Below are 23,738 nucleotides of genomic sequence, written 5' to 3' on the forward strand. Positions count from 1 at the left end.
TGGGATAGCAGATTAAAGGTAAAAAATTTTATACAGTTGAATTTGTCACTTTTTCATATGTAAAACTCGTTTTCAAATTTAAACCGTGTTTATCTCAAAACGTGATTTTTCAAAACTGCACGCAGCATAACACAAACAATTTTTAATATTTTCACTTGTAATTGTACAAGGATCTTTAGAACATTATTCCGCACTGAAATACGTACGGATTTTTTTATTAATTAATTAGAAAAATTTTTATAAACAATTAACGGTTCCATTTTAGATGAAAAATTCTACTTTTGACTTCAAACATTTGCAAAATACACAAATTTCAATATTTCTAAAATCCCGTACGTATTTCTACAGCTATACTCACGTCGATTGAGAAGAATTTTTTTAATTTGGTTTAGGTGGACATTTACGTCAGTTGTACTGCGTGCCGTGAAGTGCCTTTTTCGCAGGGCGCGTTCAGAGATTCACTCCAAAGGCGCCATTTTGTAATATTTTTCAATAAAAATATTTGTAATTACACTTAAATACATGCTTAATAATATACTTAAAAAGTTTTTCCCTAGCACCTTTCTTTCAATGTAAAAAAAATCCTTAAAAAACTGCTTTTTTTACAGTAGCTAGAGTGGCGTAACCCCTTAATAAATAATACAATTTTTTTTTATTTTTATGAACAATTCTTATTCATTTTTTAGAAGCATAGTACAATTACACCTAGTATACTTGTCCTGCCATAAGTTCTGTTACAAGTTAAGTCCGTACTAGATATGAAATTATAATACTTTTTTTAATGAAGTTACAAGATTAGATGAACAAATATTAAAAAAAATTTCATTTTCATTCAAAATGGTCAGACTTTTACAAAAGTCTTCAAACGATTAGGTCATTTAACTATTGCAGTAGGCACGGTTTCAATAGATATGGACGCCGCTGTTCGAACCAAAGATTTTTTGAGACTCACCGAATTTTTGTGAGATCTTCAACAGGCCATGGTCTCCAATTCCGACCACAAACTGTAGTACAATGGATTCAGATATGGAAAATTGTTTTTTAGCCACTGCTGGGTGGTTTTTACCTTATGGGCTGGAGCGCAATCTTGCTGGAAGATTCAACGCTCTCCATTGAGAAGAGTATTCCTCAACTGCTTCACCACGCCTTCTAAGACATCCTCTTGGTACACTTTTGCCCCAGTCTTAACCCCTCTTTCGCAGAAATGAAGAGATGTAACGCCTTTACAAGACACTCCTCACCAAACCATTACGGAGGCTGGACGGTGGCCACGCTGAACCCTTGGAACAACAGTTTTTGCGTCTTAGAAGCTGTAGCATCGATTTTGTCATTTTGCTTATTAAAAACTTCTTTAACAAGGAAAATTTTCTCATCTGTGAAAAGAATATTTTCATGGCCGTTGGCCGCGTGCCACCGAAGAAGCTGCTTGCATCTGTCGATCCTAATTTTCTTCAAGCGCGTTGTCAAGAGATGACCAGTTGAGCGAAGTAAGGCTTTCCTGTGGAGATCAGCTCTAATTGTCATGGATCTGGTCGATACATTCATTTCCCTGGACATGATTTGCTGCTTTGTAAGGGGATTTCTGCGAATTCTTTTCGCATGGCTTTTATGGTTTCACTGGTTCGAACTACGCGAGGACGACCACTTCTTTTTCTGTTCCATACGTAATTAAGCCATACCAATATTATCATAATAAAGAGATAAGGTCTGCGTCTTTGAGAAGGATTCAGTCGCTGCATCGTTGACATGATTTTTTAGTCGCTTCTGAATCAATTTCGTTTTAATATATTTCGATCTGGTTTGCTGCCAAATGCAGACAGGTTATTATGAAGTTCAGACGGCTTCTTTGCTTTTTGTCGTGCTGAATCAAAGCATCTTTTGGCCCTGCATCATTCCTCATTATTTTTATTTTGATGCATATTCATATATATCGTTATAAAACTTGTACTGTTTGTAGTTTCGCCAATTTTGGTATCAGGCGCCCACGCTGTCAGGGCGTATATTAGTCTTTTTAATTGCGGTACACACGCAACAAAAATATTTATATAAAAACAAAACCTCTAAATTGTGGCAAAAAAAAAAACAAACCAATTCGCATATTCAAGCTTATGCTTGAATTTTAATTTTAATTTTTTGCAAAAATTATAGGACTGAATTCAACGCCGAAAAAACTAAGTTTATGCTTCGCTCAGCACGTAAGATGGATGCCAACAATCTAGCTATAGATGATTTTGTTTTTGAAAGTCTAAATCAAATCAAATACTTAGGATTCGTTCTATCAGCGAGTAAATACACATCAAATGCAAGAAATGAAAGAAACTAGCAGATTTCTTAAGATGTATTATGCAAGTATAAAAAATATAAAACTGTTCAGATCAAAGGTTTTATCACGAATGCAAAAAATCAAGATGTATAAAACTTTAATACGTCCGGTTCTAACTTATAGTGCTGAAATCTAGACGCTGAAAGTTTATGATATTAACCAAACCGTTTTGAAAGAACCATAATGAGAAAAATCTACGGTTCTATGCGGCTTGAAAACGGCACGTATCGCATCTGTTACAACAACGAAATTGAAAACCTTATCGGTGGTGAAAATGTAATACTTTTTATTCAAGCGCAGCGGATTTGATGGTTTGGTCACATCATAAGAATGTTCAACGAAAGAAATCAAAAAAGGGTGTTTACTTTACATCCAATAGGAGGAAGAAATAGAGGCCGGCCAAGAAAGAGATGGTTTGATGACGTCAAAGCAGACTTAAACGCGATGAACGTTCATAATTGGAGAAATAAGGCAAGAGCGAGACTGAATTGGAGGAGGATTGTTGATGAAGCTATGGTCCACCGCAGATTGTGAAGCTAATAGCTCCTGGTGACGCTCAAGCATGCATGTCCTGCAACTTATATGTGTGCGTATCGAGTGACACACGAACTTGCTTCGTGTCATACATATTTGTTGTCGGCTTTGCATGATGAAAATAAAAATGTTTAGATATTAGCGTCATGCACCCGACACGCACACATATAAGCTGCAGGACATGCATGCTTGAGCGTCACCAGGAGCTATAAGGAAAGAGAGAGAGGGAGAATAAATTATAAATGCCGTGCTTAAGCCGAAAATCATTAGGTATTGGAAAAGGAAGCGTGACACTTCCCATACAAACTTAAATTTCATATCGTGGCATTAACAAATTGACAATTTGTATCATAGGAATAAGTTGAAATAGGCGTTTTGCGCTCTGGAATCTCCAACAAACTCTCTGCAATACGCAGTTTCTTGATATTTGTAGTTAGATTGTACATATAATTTAATTGAAATAGGAAAAAAACCTACAACTTACAGTGAGAATTGTTATTAATCACAGGCGATACTAGTTAGGCGGCCACCCGAGCCGAATGGATTGGTGCGTGACTACCATTTGGAGAACGTTGATTCCAATCTTAGTGGAGCTCTTTCTAAAGCATAGTACTATGTTCGCGTTTCACGTGAAATGGCTTTCAAAATCCATAAAAATTGCATTGCCGTGAAATTTCGTATGTATCTTGTGGCAGAAAAGTACTCAGTTCACGCCGTAAAAACAACGCGCAACGTTCTCATTTTACATTTCACGACAAGCAAAATGTATATTGCTGGCGAAATTTCGCGACTGTGAGGTTAGGACTAGCCTTTAAGGGAGGGGTCTAGGGTTTGAGCATTTTTTTAATGAATTTTTGAGACTTTGCTTTAGAGATATGAATAGTGAAAATGTATTTAAACTTTTTGTACATTATAAAGCATCATTTCAACAATATTGTACTAAATTTTTGTAAGAAAATATCGGGAAATAAGCCGGTGAGGTAACTTTTCCGAAAACGCCTTTTCCAAAAGGTGATTTGCGGTGACTATCGTATCTAGTTGTAGAATCACCTGAAATAAAAAAAACAGAATTATTTGGTTAAATTATCACCAAAACCTCCCCCCCACTGGCTCCAATTTTTTTTTTTTTCATTTTTACGTTGCCAGCGCGTTTTTGAAGCAAAAAGTGCGATTTTCACTGATTTTTTCGCTGTATAAGTGGAAACCGCCCTTAATGTAAAACAAAAAAGTGAAAAATCTCTCAGTGCGGGGGAGGTATTTTATATATAGAAGTTGTATACCAAATTTGAAAAGGATCGGTTAAATATTGTTGAAGTTCTAATAGTCACGGACTTTGAAAAAGTGGTTTCGAGAAAAACGTAACGCTCCGCTCCAAACGCTCGCAGCTGTCGCAGAGGAGTGGGGACAAAAACGTCTATAACTCCAAAAGTTTTGCTCCGATTGAGCTGAAATTTTGGGACAATATTTTTGAGACGATTTACTATAAGAAAAAGCTATTTCCAAAAATCGATTTTTTGAAAGTCAAACCCTAGACCCCTCCCTTAATTGCTACAAAAATCATACTTCAGCTTGTATACAGATACTTTTAGGATTCATTCGGAAAAAGAATTCGTCTAGGATGATCGCTCAACGTTGTTAAATTCTTTCAATAGTTTCCAAAACTAAAATCTTACATAAAGGATTTTTTTTTATGTTTTATTTCTTCGAGCATTAAGTGGAACGCTACAACGTATTCATGTAAATGCACCTATTTAGATCATAATGCTACAATAAGTAAATTAAGGGGTTACGCCACTCTAGCTACTGTAAAAAAGCAGTTTTTTAAGGATTTTTTTTACATTGAAAGAAAGGTGCCAGGAAAAAACTTTTTAAGTATATTATTAAGCATGTATTTAAGTGTAATTACAAATATTTTTATTGAAAAATATTACAAAATGGCGCCTTTGGAGTGAATCTCTGAACGCGCCCTGCGAAAAAGGCACTTCACGGCAAGCAGTACAACTGACGTAAATGTCCACCTAAACCAAATTAAAAACATTCTTCTCAATCGACGTGAGTATAGCTGTAGAAATACGTACGGGATTTTAGAAATATTGAAATTTGTGTATTTTGCAGATGTTTGAAGTCAAAAGTAGAATTTTTCGTCTAAAATGGAACCGTTAATTGTTTATAAAAATTTTTCTAATTAATTAATAAAAAAATCCGTACGTATTTCAGTGCGGAATAATGTTCTAAAGATCCTTGTACAATTACAAGTGAAAATATTAAAAATTGTTTGTGTTATGCTGCTTGCCGTTTTGAAAAATCACGTTTTGAGATAAACACGCTTTAAATTTGAATAGTCGGTTCAGAGACGTCAGAGGCGCTCGCGCAAAAGTGCGAAATATTAGAGATAAACATTTTTTTCACGCATAGGACTTTTTGTTTTATATTCTAAAGAGTTTAAAGCATCTTTTAAGCAAAAAAAAAAATTTCGATATTTTGAAAATCCTAGAGTGGCCTAACCCCTTAAATCAAGTTTCTTGAACATTGAACACTTTTTATTGTAATAAAATTTGGTAATCTGTAAGCTGCCGGAATCCTCAATATGTACATATAAATAAATATAATATATCTGGTGTCAGGTGTGAAATGATAAGTACTTCCTTAGCAAGTTTGTGCTTCACTGACTAATGTATGATAAATTATTATTTTAAAAATATTCATTTGATCTAAAATCGAAAGTTCTCTCAGCACAGCAGTGCCTTAAAAATAATGTGTCAAAGTTTGATTTATTTTCTTTTCAGCACAACATTTTCAAACGTGAAAATACTCTCCTACAAATTGATATTTTTGGGCTTATCACCAGAGAATGTTAATGAAATGTTAATATTAATACATGTTAATGTTATATTAAATTTCATTAACATTCTCTGTTAATCCGTTATTGTTATATTAAACTTCATTAACATTCTCTGTTAATCCGTTAATGTTATATTAAATTTCATTAACATTCTCTGTTATCGTAATTCTCAGGCATGGAGGACGTAATAAGATCTCGCGTGTTGTTTGTAATAACAAAGGTCTTCCCCTCGAGCTCGCTGCTTCGTTACTTGACAGTTTTACCAGAGAATGTTAATGTCAAATCCCAATTGTACTAAAAATAGTTAACAGTAACATTTGCTCCTTCTCATTCCATTAGCATTCTCTGGTTTTACGTTGCTTGGCTTTTCTTTTTGTAAATCCAACAAAAGATCCTAAGCGCCAAGTACCGAAGCGCCACGGTGCTAAGCTTAGCAATTTGAACTGTAGTTGGCAAAATAGCAATCAGCTGTTATGGGCATTTGATGTTCAGAGGCGAATTTTAAGTTTAAAATATCAAAAAGGGAAGGAAAAAAGTAGGCAAATTATTTTTACAGCCAAAGATTGTATGTTTCAAGTATAAATGAAATGAATGAAACGTAACTTAAACGCAAATGACTCAGCTGTTGCGAAAGAACATTACCAAACTAACAGAAATATACGAAGCCCAAAAATTTGTTGACAGTAAAAAACACTTGCCGAATTGCCAACTAACAAACCGCCAAAGTAAGGAAATTGGTGTGATTACACCAATAAATATAAATTTAGAAACTAGATCAAGTACACACTAACTGTAAAAATAGAGCAAACATTATGTTGCGGAACTCCATGGATTCGTCAAAGCTTTTGCAGTTCAATTAAATATTCTGGCTTATTAAAGTCAACAAGTCTAAAAAGCCGATTGTAAAACGCTTGTTCTACTTTGTGTACCTGGTGATTAATGGCTAAATAAATATCTATTATAAAATAAGCGGCAGCATGTGTTTTGTCTCCAATAATACAACGGACACGAGCTAAGAAGTATAATCATATATTTAAACAATTGTTTGTATTTTTTATTTCATTTTTTTTGCGACACATTTTTGCACATATGCAAAGTAGGGGCATGCATTGAAAGTAGGGCTAAAAACAAAAAAAAACATGTCTGACTGTTATTTTAGATCAATTCGTTTACGTTGTTAAGATGCAAATTAAGTTCATACGACTTATTTTTTCATGTTTTTGTTGTTTACTGAGACAAGTGTAAATACTCTGATGCAAAAGTTCGTTCTAAATTCAAATATTCTTACATACAAGTGAATTGAGACATGAAACACATTTTTCTCATAATGACCGATTGGGCTTGAAATACCCAAACACAGAACCCGCAAAATAAAAATCCCCAAATATGAAATTCTCATGGTTTGTGTGAAATGCGTTTAGATGAGGTCTAAAAAGCTGCAATTGGGCCATGTTGACTTTCAAAGTTATTTTAGTGTTCAACAATTGTTTTTGTTTTAAGAGACTACAGTAACACACCCAAGACTATCAGATACACAGGTAAGTGCACATGCACTTATACAAAGAACAAAAACTCAAATAAGAGATTTCACTACATACATCATTTTATAAAAGAAAAAAATAACTGACAAATTTAACTAGCGAAAGAAATATTTCGGCAAATGGATCGTAACTAATCAAGCTCATTTAGTTTACTATGATTTTTCTTACATTTGGTCGACGCTTCAAATTTACTTTCTTCCTGGGTATGGGTATGATTCTCGCCCATAATTTTTGCAAGTTTAGTTTTACTAAAATCATTTCCATTACAAGTTTTGTGCTCATTCTATAGGTTATAAAGCTTACAGTTTTTCTTTCAACAATAACTTCAACTCTTCGATGCAGGCCTAGATGGTATTTTGAGTGAGCTGAAAGTAATGTCTAAAGGAAGCTGCTACACTCTAAAATTAGAACCATGTTTAGGATTATTCAATCTGGTTTTTTCCAGTTAAATAGTTTCCTTTAAAATAAACCCTTATCTTTTTAAAAAACTTTGTCTTCAGTGCAGGCAATTAATTTTTTGTAATAAAGTAAGACGTCTGCAGGAGGAACAAATGACAAGATGGTTCGGTAATCGATAAACCGAAAATAAAATAATTTTACACAAACCAAATACATGGGAAACAATTAAGACCCTTATTATTTTAGAAACTTTAGACTTATATATATACATAAATCTCCCGGATTGAAATTTAAACAGCTTAAAAATCACCTTTTTAAATATAAATCAAACTTTCAACTTTGCGAGTCGTCATTCTATTTAATATACAAGGTGGGGCAAAATTTGTCACCCACGAAGACAGCTGACAGAAATGCACATCTGTTAGCCCCCCGTTAAAATTTCTGGAACATGATCATGAGATTATTCCCTTTCAAGTCTCTGGCATTGTTCTGGCAAGTCACCGAGCCTCAGGGTTGATATGTTTTTCGAACCTTTGGATATTTGTAGTGGCAGGCTAATCACCTACCCTGTCAGAAAGCAAATAGATTAACGAAACCAATGCAAAACTGAGTGTTGTCGAGGTCATATGCTCCCGAGTGGAGTGAACAAGGAAAAAAAACAAGATATGAGCTGCAGCATACGGCTTCACCACTTCAGATACCGAAGAAATCTTGTGGTCACGATTTAAGTCAGTAAGTCAAAAAAATTAAAAATTTCTTCCAATTTTCAACGTTTCCTCCTTTAATGTACTTATAAATTCTTTTTTTGTTAATTCCAATTTTTCTAAATAAATATTTCTACACCACGCGTTACAGGACATTTTCCAATTCAGTTTCGGGAACAAGAAAACGTCAAAGTCTTGGTTCGTGCGGCAGCTTCCATTGAGATGATTGAACTTTGGTTTCCACTTCATATATGGTTATGACGATTAGTCACCAGTTATGACCCTCTGGAGCAAATTTGGGTCGTCGCGGACAGAGTCCGACATCTCATTAACAATGTTCATGCGATGCTGCTTTTGGTCGAAATTGAGCAGTTTTGGTATGAATTTTGCGGCGACCCGTCTCATGCCCAAATTATTGAAAAAAGCGAACGGCACGAGCCAATCGATATGTCTAGATTCGCAGCAACTTCTCTAACGGTGATTCGACGATTTGCCATTTTCTTCACCTCATCAATATTTTCGCCTGTTGTTGAAGTGCTCGGGCGTCCGGCACGTTTTTCGTCATTCACATCTTCTCGGCCTTCTGAGAACATTTTGTACCACCGATAAACGTTGCCTTGGTCCAAAGTAGCTTCTCCGTATGCCACAGTCAACGTTCAGAATGCATCCGCGCACCTAATTTCGTTTTTCACACCAAATTTGATACAGGTTCTTTGATCCATCTTTTTGAATAGGTAAAAATCGAAGACGAGCCGAAACACGTGCAAGCAAAGCAGTTGTCAACAATTAACTGAACATTCAAAATGGCCCAACTCGTCGGCATGAATGAGAACATAAGTACCAACATATCGCCACAAAAAAATCGAAATTCGAATATACGTAACCTACGAAAAACCATACGAAAATTCAAAATTCGCGATACTTTTTGAACACACCTCGTACATGCAACACATGGGTTGAAAAGTCCCCGTTATAACACACAAATGGCACTTGTTTTATTGCATTCATCTATTTTTCGGTTAGTGCTAACCTTAAAAAGAGAATAAAGAACGTACTTTTAACTAAATCTGTACAAAATTTTAGTAATATTTCTTGTAGTATCTTAAAAAACTGAAGGCACTGCTATTTCAATGTTGCACTTAAAGCATAACAATGCCAATTAAAAACCGTTATTTACGTAGTTGCCAAATTTATTCAAATAAACTTTGCATATCTGAGACCCCTTAACTCTTCGCAGATATTTGGTATCGAAATTTTCTTTTGTATGATTTATTAGAAAAAAAAAAATAAATGACTTCAGAATAATTTTTTAAGGGTACAGGTATTTCCTCATTCACACCTGTGTATATTTTTTCAGGTCACAATTAGAATTTGCAACTAGCAAGCATACAAAGAAGTTGTCTACGATATGCACTTTCTTCTTAACCTTTAATAAGGGTTCTATAAATCTTAAAGAAGATATTAAAAATTTTCCGCGGAGCTGATTGCTGATGCAATTCCAAGTAAGTACAAAAAAATCGATATACTCGTACATACTCGTATGTATGTATGTATTTTAAAGACATTTTTTTGTCGATACATACTTAAATATTTATACAAAACCTTACCTTCAGTCAACACTGATCGTCCCAGCAACCCGTTGACAGTCATTTGTGTAATTTATGTAAATATTTGTGTTGTTACTAATTATTTTGTAGATGTGGTTTGTTAATGTAGCGTCCTTAGCTCCTAGATTTATCACGATGATCCTTAATAAATACCGACTTGTAGATTCTTTGGTTGATTTACAGTGGATTACTTGTTTTCTGCTGGTTTTACATTTTCTGCAAAAAAAGATAAATTAAGAACTAGATTTTAGTAAACTTTCATGCAGCTTAAGGGTGCATTACAATCAATAACATATTTTTTTTTTTTAGTAACTCCATTTATTAAGTACAATCTGTCATAAAAAATAACATTTAGCATTATTTAGAGTTGCAATTTAAAGCAGTTTAGCTTTGAGTAAGAACACTCAGCGGAGTTCATTACATAATTCTGCACACTAAATAATACGAGACTTAGAAGTTTTATACGTTTTTACATTTTACATTTTCAATCTTTGGATTAATTCATTTGGGATGCATTTTTGCACGCCACGTGAGACGCCTGTGTAGTTGGACATATAACATATCTGCCACTGACTGCTTTCTATGGAAAGCAAAAACAAAAATTAACAAAGGCCAACCCTAGCACAATCATCCATTAAAATGGATATCAACAAATGGCAAACACATTTTCTCGTCACTTAACCCGAGTGTTCTGCCCCCTCGAAATCGAACCCTCTCCAAGCACTGCTCAAAAAGTAAAAGATTCCTAGAACACGCACACCAATGGACCCACGCATAAAAACATGCTCGAAAAATTAAGTTAAAGAAGTGACAAAAACATTTAAATGAAGAAGGCCTCTGGATATGACCTCATAATTGAAGAAGTGCTGAAAAAACACCCAGAAGAAGTACTCACTTTCCTTGCGTACATATATAATTTTATTATATTATCTGGTTTGGTTCCTCCCTCAATGGAAAGTAGCTCAAGTAAAAATGATCCTCAAACCAGGAAAAAGTGCTGAACAAGTCGAATTATATCGGCATATCAGCCTATAGCCTATTGGCTCTGAATTAATGGAATCCCTTTTTCTCAAAAGAATGATGACTATAATTCAAGACCGAAATATAATCCCAAATCACCAAATCGGTTTCAGAAAAAAACACAGTTCCATCGAACAAGTTCATAGACTCATAAACCGCATACACGAAGCATTTGAACAAAAAAAATATTCCGCAGTGGCTTTTCTATATGTATGTATCTCAACCTTTCACCGCGTTTGGGATTATGGCTTCTTCTTAGCCTCACAGTCCGTGGTGGACCATAGCTTCATCAACAATTTTTCTCCACTTTATTCTATCCATGGCTACATCTCTCCAGTTGTGTACGTTCATTTGCTTAAGATCTGATTCGACGTCATCTAACCATCGCTTTCGTGGGCGTCCTCTTTTTCTTCCTCCAATTGGTGTTAAAATAAAAGCTTTCCTAGCATTTCGCTCTTTCGGCATGCGCAGTACGTGCCCAATCCATCTAATTCGTTGGGCTTTGATAAAACGTATTATATTTTGTCCTTGAACGATTTCTTCGATTTCATTATTGTAGCGAATGCGGTAGCTGCCATCTATTGTTGCAACCGGACCATATATTTTCCTTATGATACGTCTTTCGAAGCACATCAGCTGATGAATGTCATTTGTTTTCAGCGTCCATATTTCTGCACCATATGTAAGGACGGGTCGTATCAGTACTTTGTACATTCTTATTTTCTGTGCTCTGGACAAATCTTTTGATTTAAATAGTTTTATGTTAACGTAGTAGGCGTTATTTGCAGCTTGGATTCTGTCGTTAATAGCTATCGCCGAATCTTTATCTGCTGATAGTTTAAAACCCAAGTATTTAAATTCAGTGATATTTTCGAAAGCAAAGTTGTTAATACTTAGGTCATCGCGTGTCGTGTTGTTGACTGACCGAATCATGTATTTGGTTTTCTCGGTATTTACGTGTAGTCCCAGAGCTTTTGCATCTTTATCAATACATTTAAAGACGCGTATAAGAGTGTTTCTATCTTTAGCCATAATAAGAATATCATCTGCGTAGGCACATATCTGAAAATCATTATTAAATAATGTTCCATTCGTGTTTATTTCTTTAACAGTCGTGTGTAGCATTAAATTGAATACTAAACATGACAATGCGTCTCCTTGTTTTACTCCGGATATGATTTCGAATGGGTCTGACAGGCTTCCTTGCACCAGTACTTTACTTGTTGTGTTCGACAATGTACAGAGAATCAAATTAATTAACTTCAGAGGTATTCCAATTTTCTGAAAGCAGTATTTTATCCGTTTTCTATTTATACTGTCAAATGCCTGTTTGAAGTCAACAAAGAGGCAAAATATATCAATTTTATATTCGTAAAACTTTTCGAATATCTGATGGACAGTAAAACCTTGATCAATCGTTGAGCGGTTGTTTCTAAAACCACATTGGTAATCGTCTAGGATGTTCTCAGCATAAATATTCAGCCTTTCAAATAGAATGTTTGTAAATACTTTATAACCTGTATTAAGTAAAGATATGCCTCTGTAATTTTGGCATTCAGTTTTATGTCCTTTTTTGTGCATAGGTACTATTATGCTTGATGCCCATCCAGTGGGTATTTCATTTGAATGCCATATTTGGCTTACTAAGGTAAATATTTGTTTATGTAGTTCATGTCCGCCATATTTCAGAAGTTCTGCGGGTATTCCATCTTCACCACAGCTTTTATGGTTTTTAAGTTTTCTTATAGCCAATAGTACTTCGTCAAAGCTAGGTTCTTCAACATAGATTTCGGCCGTATGTACTACTTGTTCCTCCTTACTTGTATTATCGTAGTTTTCTTTGTTAAGTAGTTCGTTGAAATATTCTTTCCATCTATCTATTACTTGTTGTTTTTCGCTGATTATGGAACCATCCTTTGCTTTGCATATATTTGTTCGAGGTTGAAATGTTTTAGTCTGTTTTTTGATGTTCTGATACATAGCTCTGACATTTTTGTTTCTAAAATCGCTTTCAATTTGTTCAATTTGCCGCTTCATGTAGGTTTTTTTCTTTTTTCGCATTATTTTCTTAGCTTCTTTTCTTTTGTTTACATAATATAATCTATTTGTACGTGTGTTTCTTTCCATATATTTTATTCTAGCTTCCTTTTTCGCATAATTAACTGCTCTGCTTTCCTCATCATACCATTCGTTCATTACTGATCTCTTCTCTCCAATAGTATTCTTTGCGGATTTTATGATTGTAGCTTTCAGTTTATTCCATTGATCTTCAATATCTAATTCAGTTGAGTCATTATTTGTGCTATTTTCATTAAATAAAATGTTTTCAATCGCATATTTGTACTTTGCTTTCATATCTTCATTATTTATAAGTTCATCTGTATTCCACTTTAATTTTTTATAGCCTTTGTTGTCATTTACTATTGAAATTCGTTGTCGTAACTTAGCTACCACGAGATAGTGATCTGTGTCGCAGCAAGCGCCTCTATATGATCTCACATCTATGACTGATGTAGCATGTCTTTTGTCAGCAAGTATATGATCGATCTGATTAGCCATATTGCGGCCCGGCATTTTCCAAGTTTGAAGATGAATTCGTTTGTGCTTGAAGGCTGTTCTACTGACAACTAACCCTTGGGCACTCGCAAAGCTACACATTCGCATACCATTGTCATTTGTGTGGTTGTGTATAGAGAATTTTCCCGCAACTTTATCGATGATGCCTTCTTCCTTTCCTACTTTTGCATTATAATCGCCTACAATCAATAAAATGTCGTGTTTGCAAATATTGTTAGTTACGTCACTAAGGTCGTCATAGAATTTATCTTTTATAGCATCATTGCTATCGTTTGTAGGTGCATATATACTTATAATAGTTATATTTTGAAATTTACCTTGCAGTCTTAAATAACATATACGATCATTCACGGGAGAAAAATTCAATATGCTTTTTCTGGTTTTACTGTCTACATAGAATCCTGTTCCGCGTAAGCCTTGAGTTTCAGAACCACTAAAAAAAATCGAGTAAGCTTTCTTTCTCACTTCACCATCACCTTTCCACCTTATTTCTTGTAGTGCACAAATATTTGTCCGATATTTCATTAGTTCGTCTGCAATTTCCGCCATTTTTCCAGGTTGCAGCATAGTCAATACATTCCATGTTCCAAGTGTCAAATCATAGTCCTTTAAACGTTGCAGGGGTCGGTATTGATGTCCATTTCTTATCCGAGGCTGTTGTTGATGTGTCGAGACAAGTTTCTTTTTATACTGACATTAGGTTGTCAGCCTAAAGGCCAGTCCCCTTTCGGGGGTGCTCACCTTACGTCTTCCGTTCCTAGAGCATCCACCAAGGTTTGTTCTTTCTTGTAAAAAGATAGCTACTTGATCTCTGCACTAGGTTAACAGTGTCACCACGTGAAGGCGATGTAAGGGGATTGGAAAAAAAGATTGGATTATGGCTTACTCTATAAAATAAAAGACACCCTTCGAATTAACTATTACACATTTATTAAGGCTTACCTTGAAAATCGATATTTCTTTTTTAAATAAGGCGAAGAACCGTCGAAGCCATGTGAAAGGTCCCTTCCAATTAATTATTACACATTTATTAAGGCCTACCTGGAAAATGGATATTTCTTTGTCAAACAAGGCGAAGAACCGTCTAAACCATGCCAGCTGGTGTACCCCAAGGCAGTATTATGTGCCCTATTCCCATCAACACATACGATCTACCAGCTTCTGAAGTCGGGAACGTTCGCAAATGACATTGCTATACTCACAATTGACTCCCACCCCCATGTGGCCTCCCAAAAACTACAGAAAGGACTTGATAAAATAACTCATTGGTTGAAAGAATGGCGCATTAAGCCAAACGAGACAAATTCTTCCCAGAACACTTTTACACTAAATCGAAAAATTTGCCCACAAGTTAAGTTCAATAATATTATATCATCATACTCCAAACCAGCGTCAGAAAATATCTCGGTATGCATCTTGATAGCAAACTTACATGGAAACCTCATAGTTTTACTAAACGGAAGGCTCCAGGAATAAAACTCAGAAGCCTAAATTGGTTATTTCATCGAAATTCTCATAGTCAGCTATCTTGAAACCGCTATGGACATATGACATCCAACTTTAGGGCACTGCAGCTAACTGAAGCATCGAAATAATTCAAAGATTCCAGTTGAAAACCCTCGAAAAGATCTCAACCGCCCCTTATTATATCCACAATAATTGAAGAAATATGAAAATATGCTACATCACACAACTCTCGACTTCAATCGCCTCTTTGTCACAGAAATAATAGCAAATCGCATAACCTTCACCAGACTCAAGAGAAAGTATACAATAGACCTCATATCATAATGAATTAGTCTACATTATTATTATTTTTTATTATTCCAACAAACGTAGAACTCTACCCTCTCTCTTTACTCTTCAAATGGCACATATTTTAAAAAATAAATTTTAATTTGCACCCATCATATCTAAAATCATGTACAGGGTGGGCCATATAGCGTTTGCTTTTTGAACCACCTGTTTTTGTGAGAAATGTAACACAAATGACATATCAAATGTGTTCATAATTTACTTAAAGGTTTGACATTTACGAAATGGGACGCTATATGCTTGAACAAAATTGGGAAATATTGAAAACCTATTTCCAAAGTGGTGAGTCTTCTTCTTCTTTCGCGGTTACAGTAAATAGCGAGCGTTACCGTGACATGCTCAACGGGTTTTTGTTCCCAAAAATTGAAGAGTATGACATAGACGACATTTGGTTTGAACAGGACGGTGCAACTTGTCACACTGCCAAAGTTACACTCGAACTTTTGGCTACCGTTTTTGAATTCCGATATCAATTGGCCGCCTCGGAGCTGTGATTTAAGCGCGTTTGACTATTTTTTGTGAAGACAAATGCTATGCGAACCATCCAGAGACGATTGATGCTTTAAAACACGAAATCGAAGTTGCCATTCATGAAATTGGAGCCCAAACAATCGAAAATATGCTTAAAACTTGGGTCGAATGGCCTACTGTAAAGCCAGTCCTGGCAGTCATTTGAACGATATTATTTTTCATTCGTAAATAACAATGTTCAATCTTCAAAATAAAACAAAAAATTTGATAAAAATATTGATTCGTTTTTTTTTTTATAGCCGATTCAAAAAGCAAATTTTACATGGCCCACCCTATATTAAGTCCTATAATGCGGTATTGAGCTCTAGTGAGCCTTATTTTGATCAAAGACGATAATTTCTTACCTTCTAATTTTCCTATAAGTGGAATACATACATACATACATATGGGCTTGCGTGTGTATACGTTAAGTTTAGTATATCTACAAAGATTTGACCAACTTGATTAATCGCAAATAAAGTGAAGTAATTGATTTTTTATTTTTAAACGAAAATATTTATTTGTTCGAAATTATCTCTAGCGATCAATGATATCGCACTATCCACGAATATATAGTAGACTGCATGGTAAGTCCTTCAAATGGGTAAAAAAATGCGGAAATGAAATTTTACTTTTCATTAAATTTACGTTATTCGAAAGAAACCACACCTACATACGGCGCAAAATTAATCACTCTATTGGAAGATTTATAATTTTTGCAAATGACGTCGTACGCCAATTATTTCTGACACTTGTGAAAAGCTGCAGTTTAAAAAGACACAAGCACTGGAGCGCGTAAAGTTCAAAATAAAGATTTCCATCTTTCAAAATTTTTTTTTTTTTAATTTCGTAAAAAAGTTATTCAATAATGCACTGGATGATTAATTTTGCGCCACATTGTATATTTAAACAAGCTCAGACGAGCCCAGCGCATTTTTTAACTTCAAATAAACCGTGTTTTTTTGCTACCCGAAAAGCCCCTTAAATAGTTCTACACTCAGAAAAAGTGTGGACTAGTGTTGGTATATTTTCGAACAGTCTGGCAGCAATAAAAGCTCTTAGCGATATAATAGCAACGTCTGTCCTTAAATAACAAAGTGCATGCGTCACGGACACGGAACTGAGCTACCCGGATCATAATTGATAAACTGGCCCCAGAATCACAAAAGTGTAGTATATCCCTTCGATAAAAAAAAATTATCGATATCAAAACTTTGAAAATTAAGCTAATTCCAGCTGGATCGATGGAATCTCCCAACGAACCAACACCACGAACAAAAACTAATTTACCCTTTGTTACGTCAGTTTGTAGTTCGTGTTTTATGTGTCAAAATATACGCTAAATAAATCATTATCAAAGCGTAAGGAAATTGTAATCAAAAGTAAACGAAATTAATTAAAATCGGACGCTACTAAAAGTTTTTCTCCAAAGCAATTAGAAATACAATACACGCTTCTGTGTGGCACAGACGTGGACGATGACAACATCTGATGAAGCGACGCTTAAAGTGTTTGGGAGAAAGATTCTGCGCAAGATATTTGGACCTTTGCACGTTAGCAACGGTGAATGTCGCAGGCGATGGAACGATGAGCTGTATGAGTTTTACGACGACATAGACATAGCGCAGTGAATTATGATCCAGCGGCTAAGCTCGCTAGGTCATGTCGTTCGAATGGATACAAACGCTCCGGCTCTGAAAGTATTCGATACGGTACCAGCTGGTAGTAGTACAGGGAAAGGAAGGCCTCCTCTGCGTTGGAAAGATCACGTGTAGAAGAACTTAGCTTCACTTGGTGTGTCCAATTGGCGCCGGTTAGCACGAGAAAGAAACGATTGGCGCGCTTTGTTAAACTCGGTCAAAATCGCGTAAGCGATTATCGCGCCAATTAAAAGAAGAAGTAGAATTAGAAATATCTACAATGTCTTCACAACACATCTCGCAGATGGAAACATTATAATAATTCTCTTAATTACTTGAAAACATTTGTTCCTAAGCTATTCTTGAAAAATAGGAAGCGAATCGCGAAATAATGGTTGGTTTCTAATCGTCCGGGGGGTCACAAAACACCTGCTTAATATTCAGATTTTAACCCGGCGAGCGTAAGGTTGGGTGAAATTCACCCAGCCTGTAATAAACCGTTTGATATTTTCTATTCCGTACGTCAAAATAAGTTGTGCGTCTGAGTAGCTGCGCGGGGGGAGGTAGGCATTCGTTGTGTTTCATGCCGCAGTTGACCGCCGACTGGCGAGGTGTTTAGATGTTGTCAAAGTTGCGGCCGGGTAAGTTTCACCCACCTTACGCTTCGTGTTACAAATTCGAGTAAATACTTTTTGTTTTATATTCGTTATATTTTAGTTTTTATTTTTTTTTTTTTCAGCTAAATAATTAATATGTCATACGAAGAAACCCAAAGAAGATTATTGAGGGTTTTCGAAGCAGCTGATCAGGATGATTCTTGTGATGATTCTGGTAGTGACTTCGAAATTGATAATGTTGGCCAAAGAAGCTCTGAAAGTGATTCGGAACAAGAGGTAGGATTACCGAATGAGGAAGAAAACGAAGCTGAGGGATCTGAAGAACGTGAAAGCAATGATAACAGACCATATTTTACTGGAAAGAATGGTACAAAGTGGTTTAGTGTACCAGAAAGGTCTAACGTGCGTACGAGATCAGAAAACATTATAAGGGAAAGGCAGGGCGTAAAAGATATTGGCAAAAAAGCAAAGACAGCTGTTGAATGTTGGAAACTCTTTCTTACTGATGAGATTTTGCAAGAAATATTGTTACATACAAATAGTCAAATAAATCTGAAGAGAACTGCTTGTGAAAATAGTCACGTAAAGAAATACTATATATCATGGCAGACTTGTCATCGTCAGAATTAAAGGCTTTTATCGGTCTCTTGTATCTTGCAGGACAGTTCAAAGCAAATAAGCTGAATTTGAAGGATCTGTGGATAAGTGATGGATCAGGGGTTGAGATTTTTAGGACAACGATGACTTTGAAGAGATTTCAATTTATTCAAAACTGTTTACGGTTTGATGATAAGAATACTCGGAGCGAAAGAAAAGCTACTGATAATTTGGCTGCCATTCGTTCTTTTTTCGAGAAGTTCGTAGCAAATTGCCAAATTGTTTATACACCATCTGAGTATACAACTATAGATGAACAACTTCCATCGTTTCGAGGCCGTTGCAGTTTTCGCCAGTATATGCCCAATAAGCCAAACAAATATGGCTTGAAAATATATGCCTTGGTTGATGCAAAGTCGTTTTACGTCATCAATCTTGAAATTTACCCAGGAAAACAACCAACAGGCCCTTACGCTCTCAGTAACAAAGCTTATGATGTTGTGGACAGACTTGTGGCTCCAATTTCCAAAACCAATCGCAATGTCACCTTTGATACCAGTTATCCGTTGATGTTACACTTATTGAAAGAACATCGTTTGACAAGCTCAGGCACTGTTCGAAAAAATAAGCCCGAGATTCCAAGTCAGATGCTCCAAACGCGTAACCGAGAGATCCCCAGCACAGTGTTTGGATTTCAAAAGGATATATCTTTATTGTCCCATGTGCCAAAAAAAAACAAGGTTGTTTTGTTGATGTCAACATTACATCACGATGATAGCGTTGTTGCTGATACTAATGGCACACAAAAACCAGAAATGATTATTTTTTATAATCAGACCAAGGGAGGCGTTGATGTTGTAGATGAGCTGTGCACCAACTACGATGTTTCGCGAAATACAAAGCGCTGGCCAATGGTGATTTTCTATGCAGTTTTGAACATGGCTGGTATAAATAGCATAATAGTTTACAAGTCCAATAATAGTAGCAATTTGTCACGCCGAAATTTTCTTAGAGACCTGGGTATTGGATTGGTTTCAGAACATTTACAAAACAGAAAGGAAAATCAGCATTTACCCCGAGAGCTTCGCAAACGAATTCTGGACCAAGTGGATGAACCCTCACACTCACAACGACCTCCAAATAAAGTTCCTAAGCCTATCAGGAGATGTCAAATATGCCCTACTAAAAAAGATCGCAAGACTAAACACACTTGTTATAAATGCAATCGCTATTTATGTATGGAACATGCTGTTTTCACGTGTCAAGATTGCGCTCAAACTGAAGATGATTACGAGAACTCTGAATAACTATATAGTAAAAGTTTTGATCTCATATGTTTCCTAATTTTATAAGCTAGAAGTAAAAGCTATTCGTTTTGTTTTTTTTTAGTTTCTTTTTTTTATAAAATTATAATACTAAGTGTTACACTTTGTTTAAATGAAAGAAAATATTTTTGTTAATTTCATAACTAAAGATTTAAAAATATTTGTTTGCTTTATTTTTCCTTCCCAATCAGTTCTTGGGTTATTACATAATTGTACTAGTAAATAAAAACATATAAAAATATTATGAACACATTAAAATATCTAGCTCAATATATGGGTTTGTTACACCCAGCTTACGCTCAATGTAATAAATATTAACCTTACGCTCGCCGGGTTAATAAAATAAGAATATGTGGCTAAATCGGAAACTAATATTCGGAAATATTATCAATTCAATCAAAGATAATTCCATTGATTGAAGGTTATGATCCTGAGCATGTTGGTGGGCGAAGGCCGACGGAAGTGAACGACACGCGCAGCCGAGCCGCGCTAACTTTTAAATTTTTTTCGGAGATGAGGAGTCACAGTTTTTTCAAAACGTTCAAAATATGATTTCTTTACCTATTAAGAACTGTAAAACCTTGCCTAAATGTTGGTTAGGCTAACAAAAGCGGCACTGTTGTTACGGAAGGTATACAAAATTAATGTATTTCTTCTGTGAAAATACTGGTAATTTTTCTTAAAATAATTTTGTGTAAAATGGCTAATCATACGGGTAAATATACGAGTATATAAAGTATAATACGGCGGCCGCCGTAGCCGAATGGGTTGGTGCGTGACTAGCATTCTGCCATGAAAAAGCTCACCATAAAAATATCTGCCGTTCGGAGTAGGCTTGAAACTGTAGGTCCCTCCATTTGTGGAACAACATCAAGACGCACACCACAAATAGGAGGAGGAGCTCGGCCAAACACCCAAAAAGGGTGTACGCGCCAATTATATATTGTATATATACTAGCATTTCCCAGTGGGCTTCGCTCCACCATACATAAAATGTTTTTTTTATATCGCAAGAAATTTTTCATATTAAGTTTTCTTTATAGAACTCGTAAAATGTTTAAACAGTTGAGTTAGTTGATTTTTTTCATTCAACATACTTTCTAAAGATGTCACAATAGCCTTTTCTGTACTTTTTTAAAATTTGATTGTGGTGGTCACCTATATACAGGTAAGGTAAAAGAGCTGATAAAAACTTGTAATTAAACTTTGGTTCTTTAATTTCCATTTCAATTTTTTACGCTAAATAAATTATGCTAAAATAAATAAACTTAAAAATGTTTTTCCAGTTCCTTGAATGATCCAGTTTTTATTATATTTTCGTCCAAAATTAATATTAACATAATACACTTACAACCACAACAGTACAACAGTACAACAGAAACGCTCATAAGCGGCTGTGTATTTGTTGTTGTTTTTCCCATACAGGCATTTCGTATGAAAGGAAACCATTACTCACATAAAATGTCATAACTCAGGAACGGCTGCACCGATTTCAATGAAACTTCACACAAACCACCTCCTCAAAGATAGATAAGAACTCTACAATTTTTGTGTCAATCGGTTTGGCGGTTCTTAAGTTATAAGATTACCAAGGAAATGTAACTTCTTTTTATATATATAGATATATGATACGATTAACGACATTGATAATTTTATAGCTGCCGATGAACCTAACACCAATGCTGGTGTGAGGCAACATATAAGCGCGGGTCAGACGTTATACATAGGAACGTGTAACAAATGCATAAGGTCGCGGAAAAGTTGGCATTTGAGCCAAGCCGTGCTCCTGCAGCCAGTGCAGATCAAGGGCAAATATCTGCCGTGTGACAGGAACTTGGTTTGAAAACGCGCTGTTATGTCTTTCACGAATATTTCATCTACTGCTTTGCTATGCATACCGCACGCCCCATAAAATTATTCAGCGGAAGGACATTATGAAGGATGGATCCGTCCTTTCTTCCCGAACGATTTCCGACTGGTTTAGTTATTACAAGCAGGCTGTAGTACTATATCAGTTGGATCATCAGAAGATTCATAGAAGAATTGGCGGAGTTGGAAAAATAGCACAAATTGAAAAACGAAGTTACAACAAAGGTAGTCTGGCTTAATAATGAAAAAAATTGGTTGCAGTATTGTCAATGGAATATTTTATATATTAGAGGATGGAAAGGAAGACCTACGATCGAAGGCGTGTACGAACAGCGATCAGCCAACCGATGTTATGATCTCTCTAATGAAAAACACATAATCGACGGCACCAGCACACGTGCAGATAGTTGGCGAGCGTACGTATCCTTGCCGGAGTGAATAGCCGCAGACGGAACTCACGCCCAATGAATTGAGACACAGTAAAGGGTTACAAGAAGATTTTTTCAGAAAGACAATTTCAACAATACTGGCAACTTTATTAAAGTCACGGTAGAGATCATTTGTAGCCGCGACATTAGGATCAAAAAAGATTATCCGTTTATGAGCTTAATCAAAACTATTAACTACGTTTATAAGATATAATAAACAGTTTAATGTTTAATTTTAAATTAATATTTGCAGATACTTTCTAGAAAAAAAGAGGTTCGATAAAAGGGTGGCTTTTGAAATGAGTGAAATTAACCTTTGGCCTTCGATAAAATGATATTTTTATAAACAGTTATAGTAATTTACCCGATTTTTTATTCGAAATTTTTGCCACAACCCCTCCGTCTATCATCCATCTATCAATTCATTGAGGTAGCAATAGAAAGTTTAGCCAAAGTTTCCGTCGCCATCAACAAACATAAATTTATAGTACGAATTTCGTCAGAGTAATTCAGCTGTTCTTCGTTGTTTTTTTTTTCATTCGCGAACTATCATCTACCATGCATTTAGATCAATGATGCGAGCGAAGCTTTCTAATATCTTCACACCGAAAGCTTTCTCTCTAATGCGAATAATAGCCGCGGTTGGCTGCTGCAAAACAACAACTGAATGTTCAATCAACAAGCGGATTCTCTATGCTTAGGGCGATTGCACAATGGCATGAAATGCGAAAATTCGATACTAAAATATTCAAGAGTGCGAGAATACTCCCATTGCACACGGAAGTGACAATAAAAGAATAACAACAAACAACTGTGAGATGGCAGATGGCCTCAATTCACAGCCTGAAAGTATGCATGGGTTTCGCCGTTGCTTAATTCGCAGATATTGCAACATGTCTTCGCTTGCATTTTGTGGTTGTGTCATTGTACTTTCGTGCAATCCTGCAACTTGCAAGGGTTTTGCAAGACGTAGAAAATCCCCTAATAATTCCCGATTGCTGAGTTATAAAGTTTATTTATTTTGGATGTGTTCACTCACTTTCATTTAAAAAAAGTTTAAAATTGCATGCTTCGATGACAGAACAAAAGAATAGTAAAATAACAAAATTAAATAAATATATTGAAAAAAATTTAAAGTAATTTTATTTAACCACGGTTAAGTTATCTACCGCAGCTAGACATCCTGAAGAAATTGATAATTACGTATGAAGAGTAACAACAAAATTTCTTAACAAAGCTTAAATTAACAAAAATCAATTTGTTTATCTTTAAATGAAAATATTTACATATTTGTTATATAATAAAGGGTGATCAGATTGGAGGCACTTTTTTCAATAGGTTTTTTTTTGACAGATCATGTGTGACTACTGTCAAACTAAATACATACATA

At 35.4% G+C, this 23,738-nt stretch overlaps 1 protein-coding gene across 2 annotated transcripts in view; it reads right to left on the reverse strand.

Moving 5' to 3' along the window:
• Window positions 1-23,738, reverse strand: part of LOC129247163 (glycoprotein-N-acetylgalactosamine 3-beta-galactosyltransferase 1) — a 107,159-nt gene that overhangs the window by 9,662 nt on the left and 73,759 nt on the right. For both annotated transcript variants that reach the window (XM_054886136.1, XM_054886137.1), the window contains exon 2: window positions 9,951-10,166. In XM_054886136.1, the coding sequence (XP_054742111.1) occupies window positions 9,951-9,993 (43 nt within the window). In that variant the 5' untranslated portion in view covers window positions 9,994-10,166. The remainder of the gene's footprint in view (window positions 1-9,950; window positions 10,167-23,738) is intronic.

The sequence above is a fragment of the Anastrepha obliqua genome, chromosome 5 (assembly GCF_027943255.1).
Source record: "Anastrepha obliqua isolate idAnaObli1 chromosome 5, idAnaObli1_1.0, whole genome shotgun sequence".
Lineage (NCBI taxonomy): Eukaryota > Metazoa > Arthropoda > Insecta > Diptera > Tephritidae > Anastrepha > Anastrepha obliqua.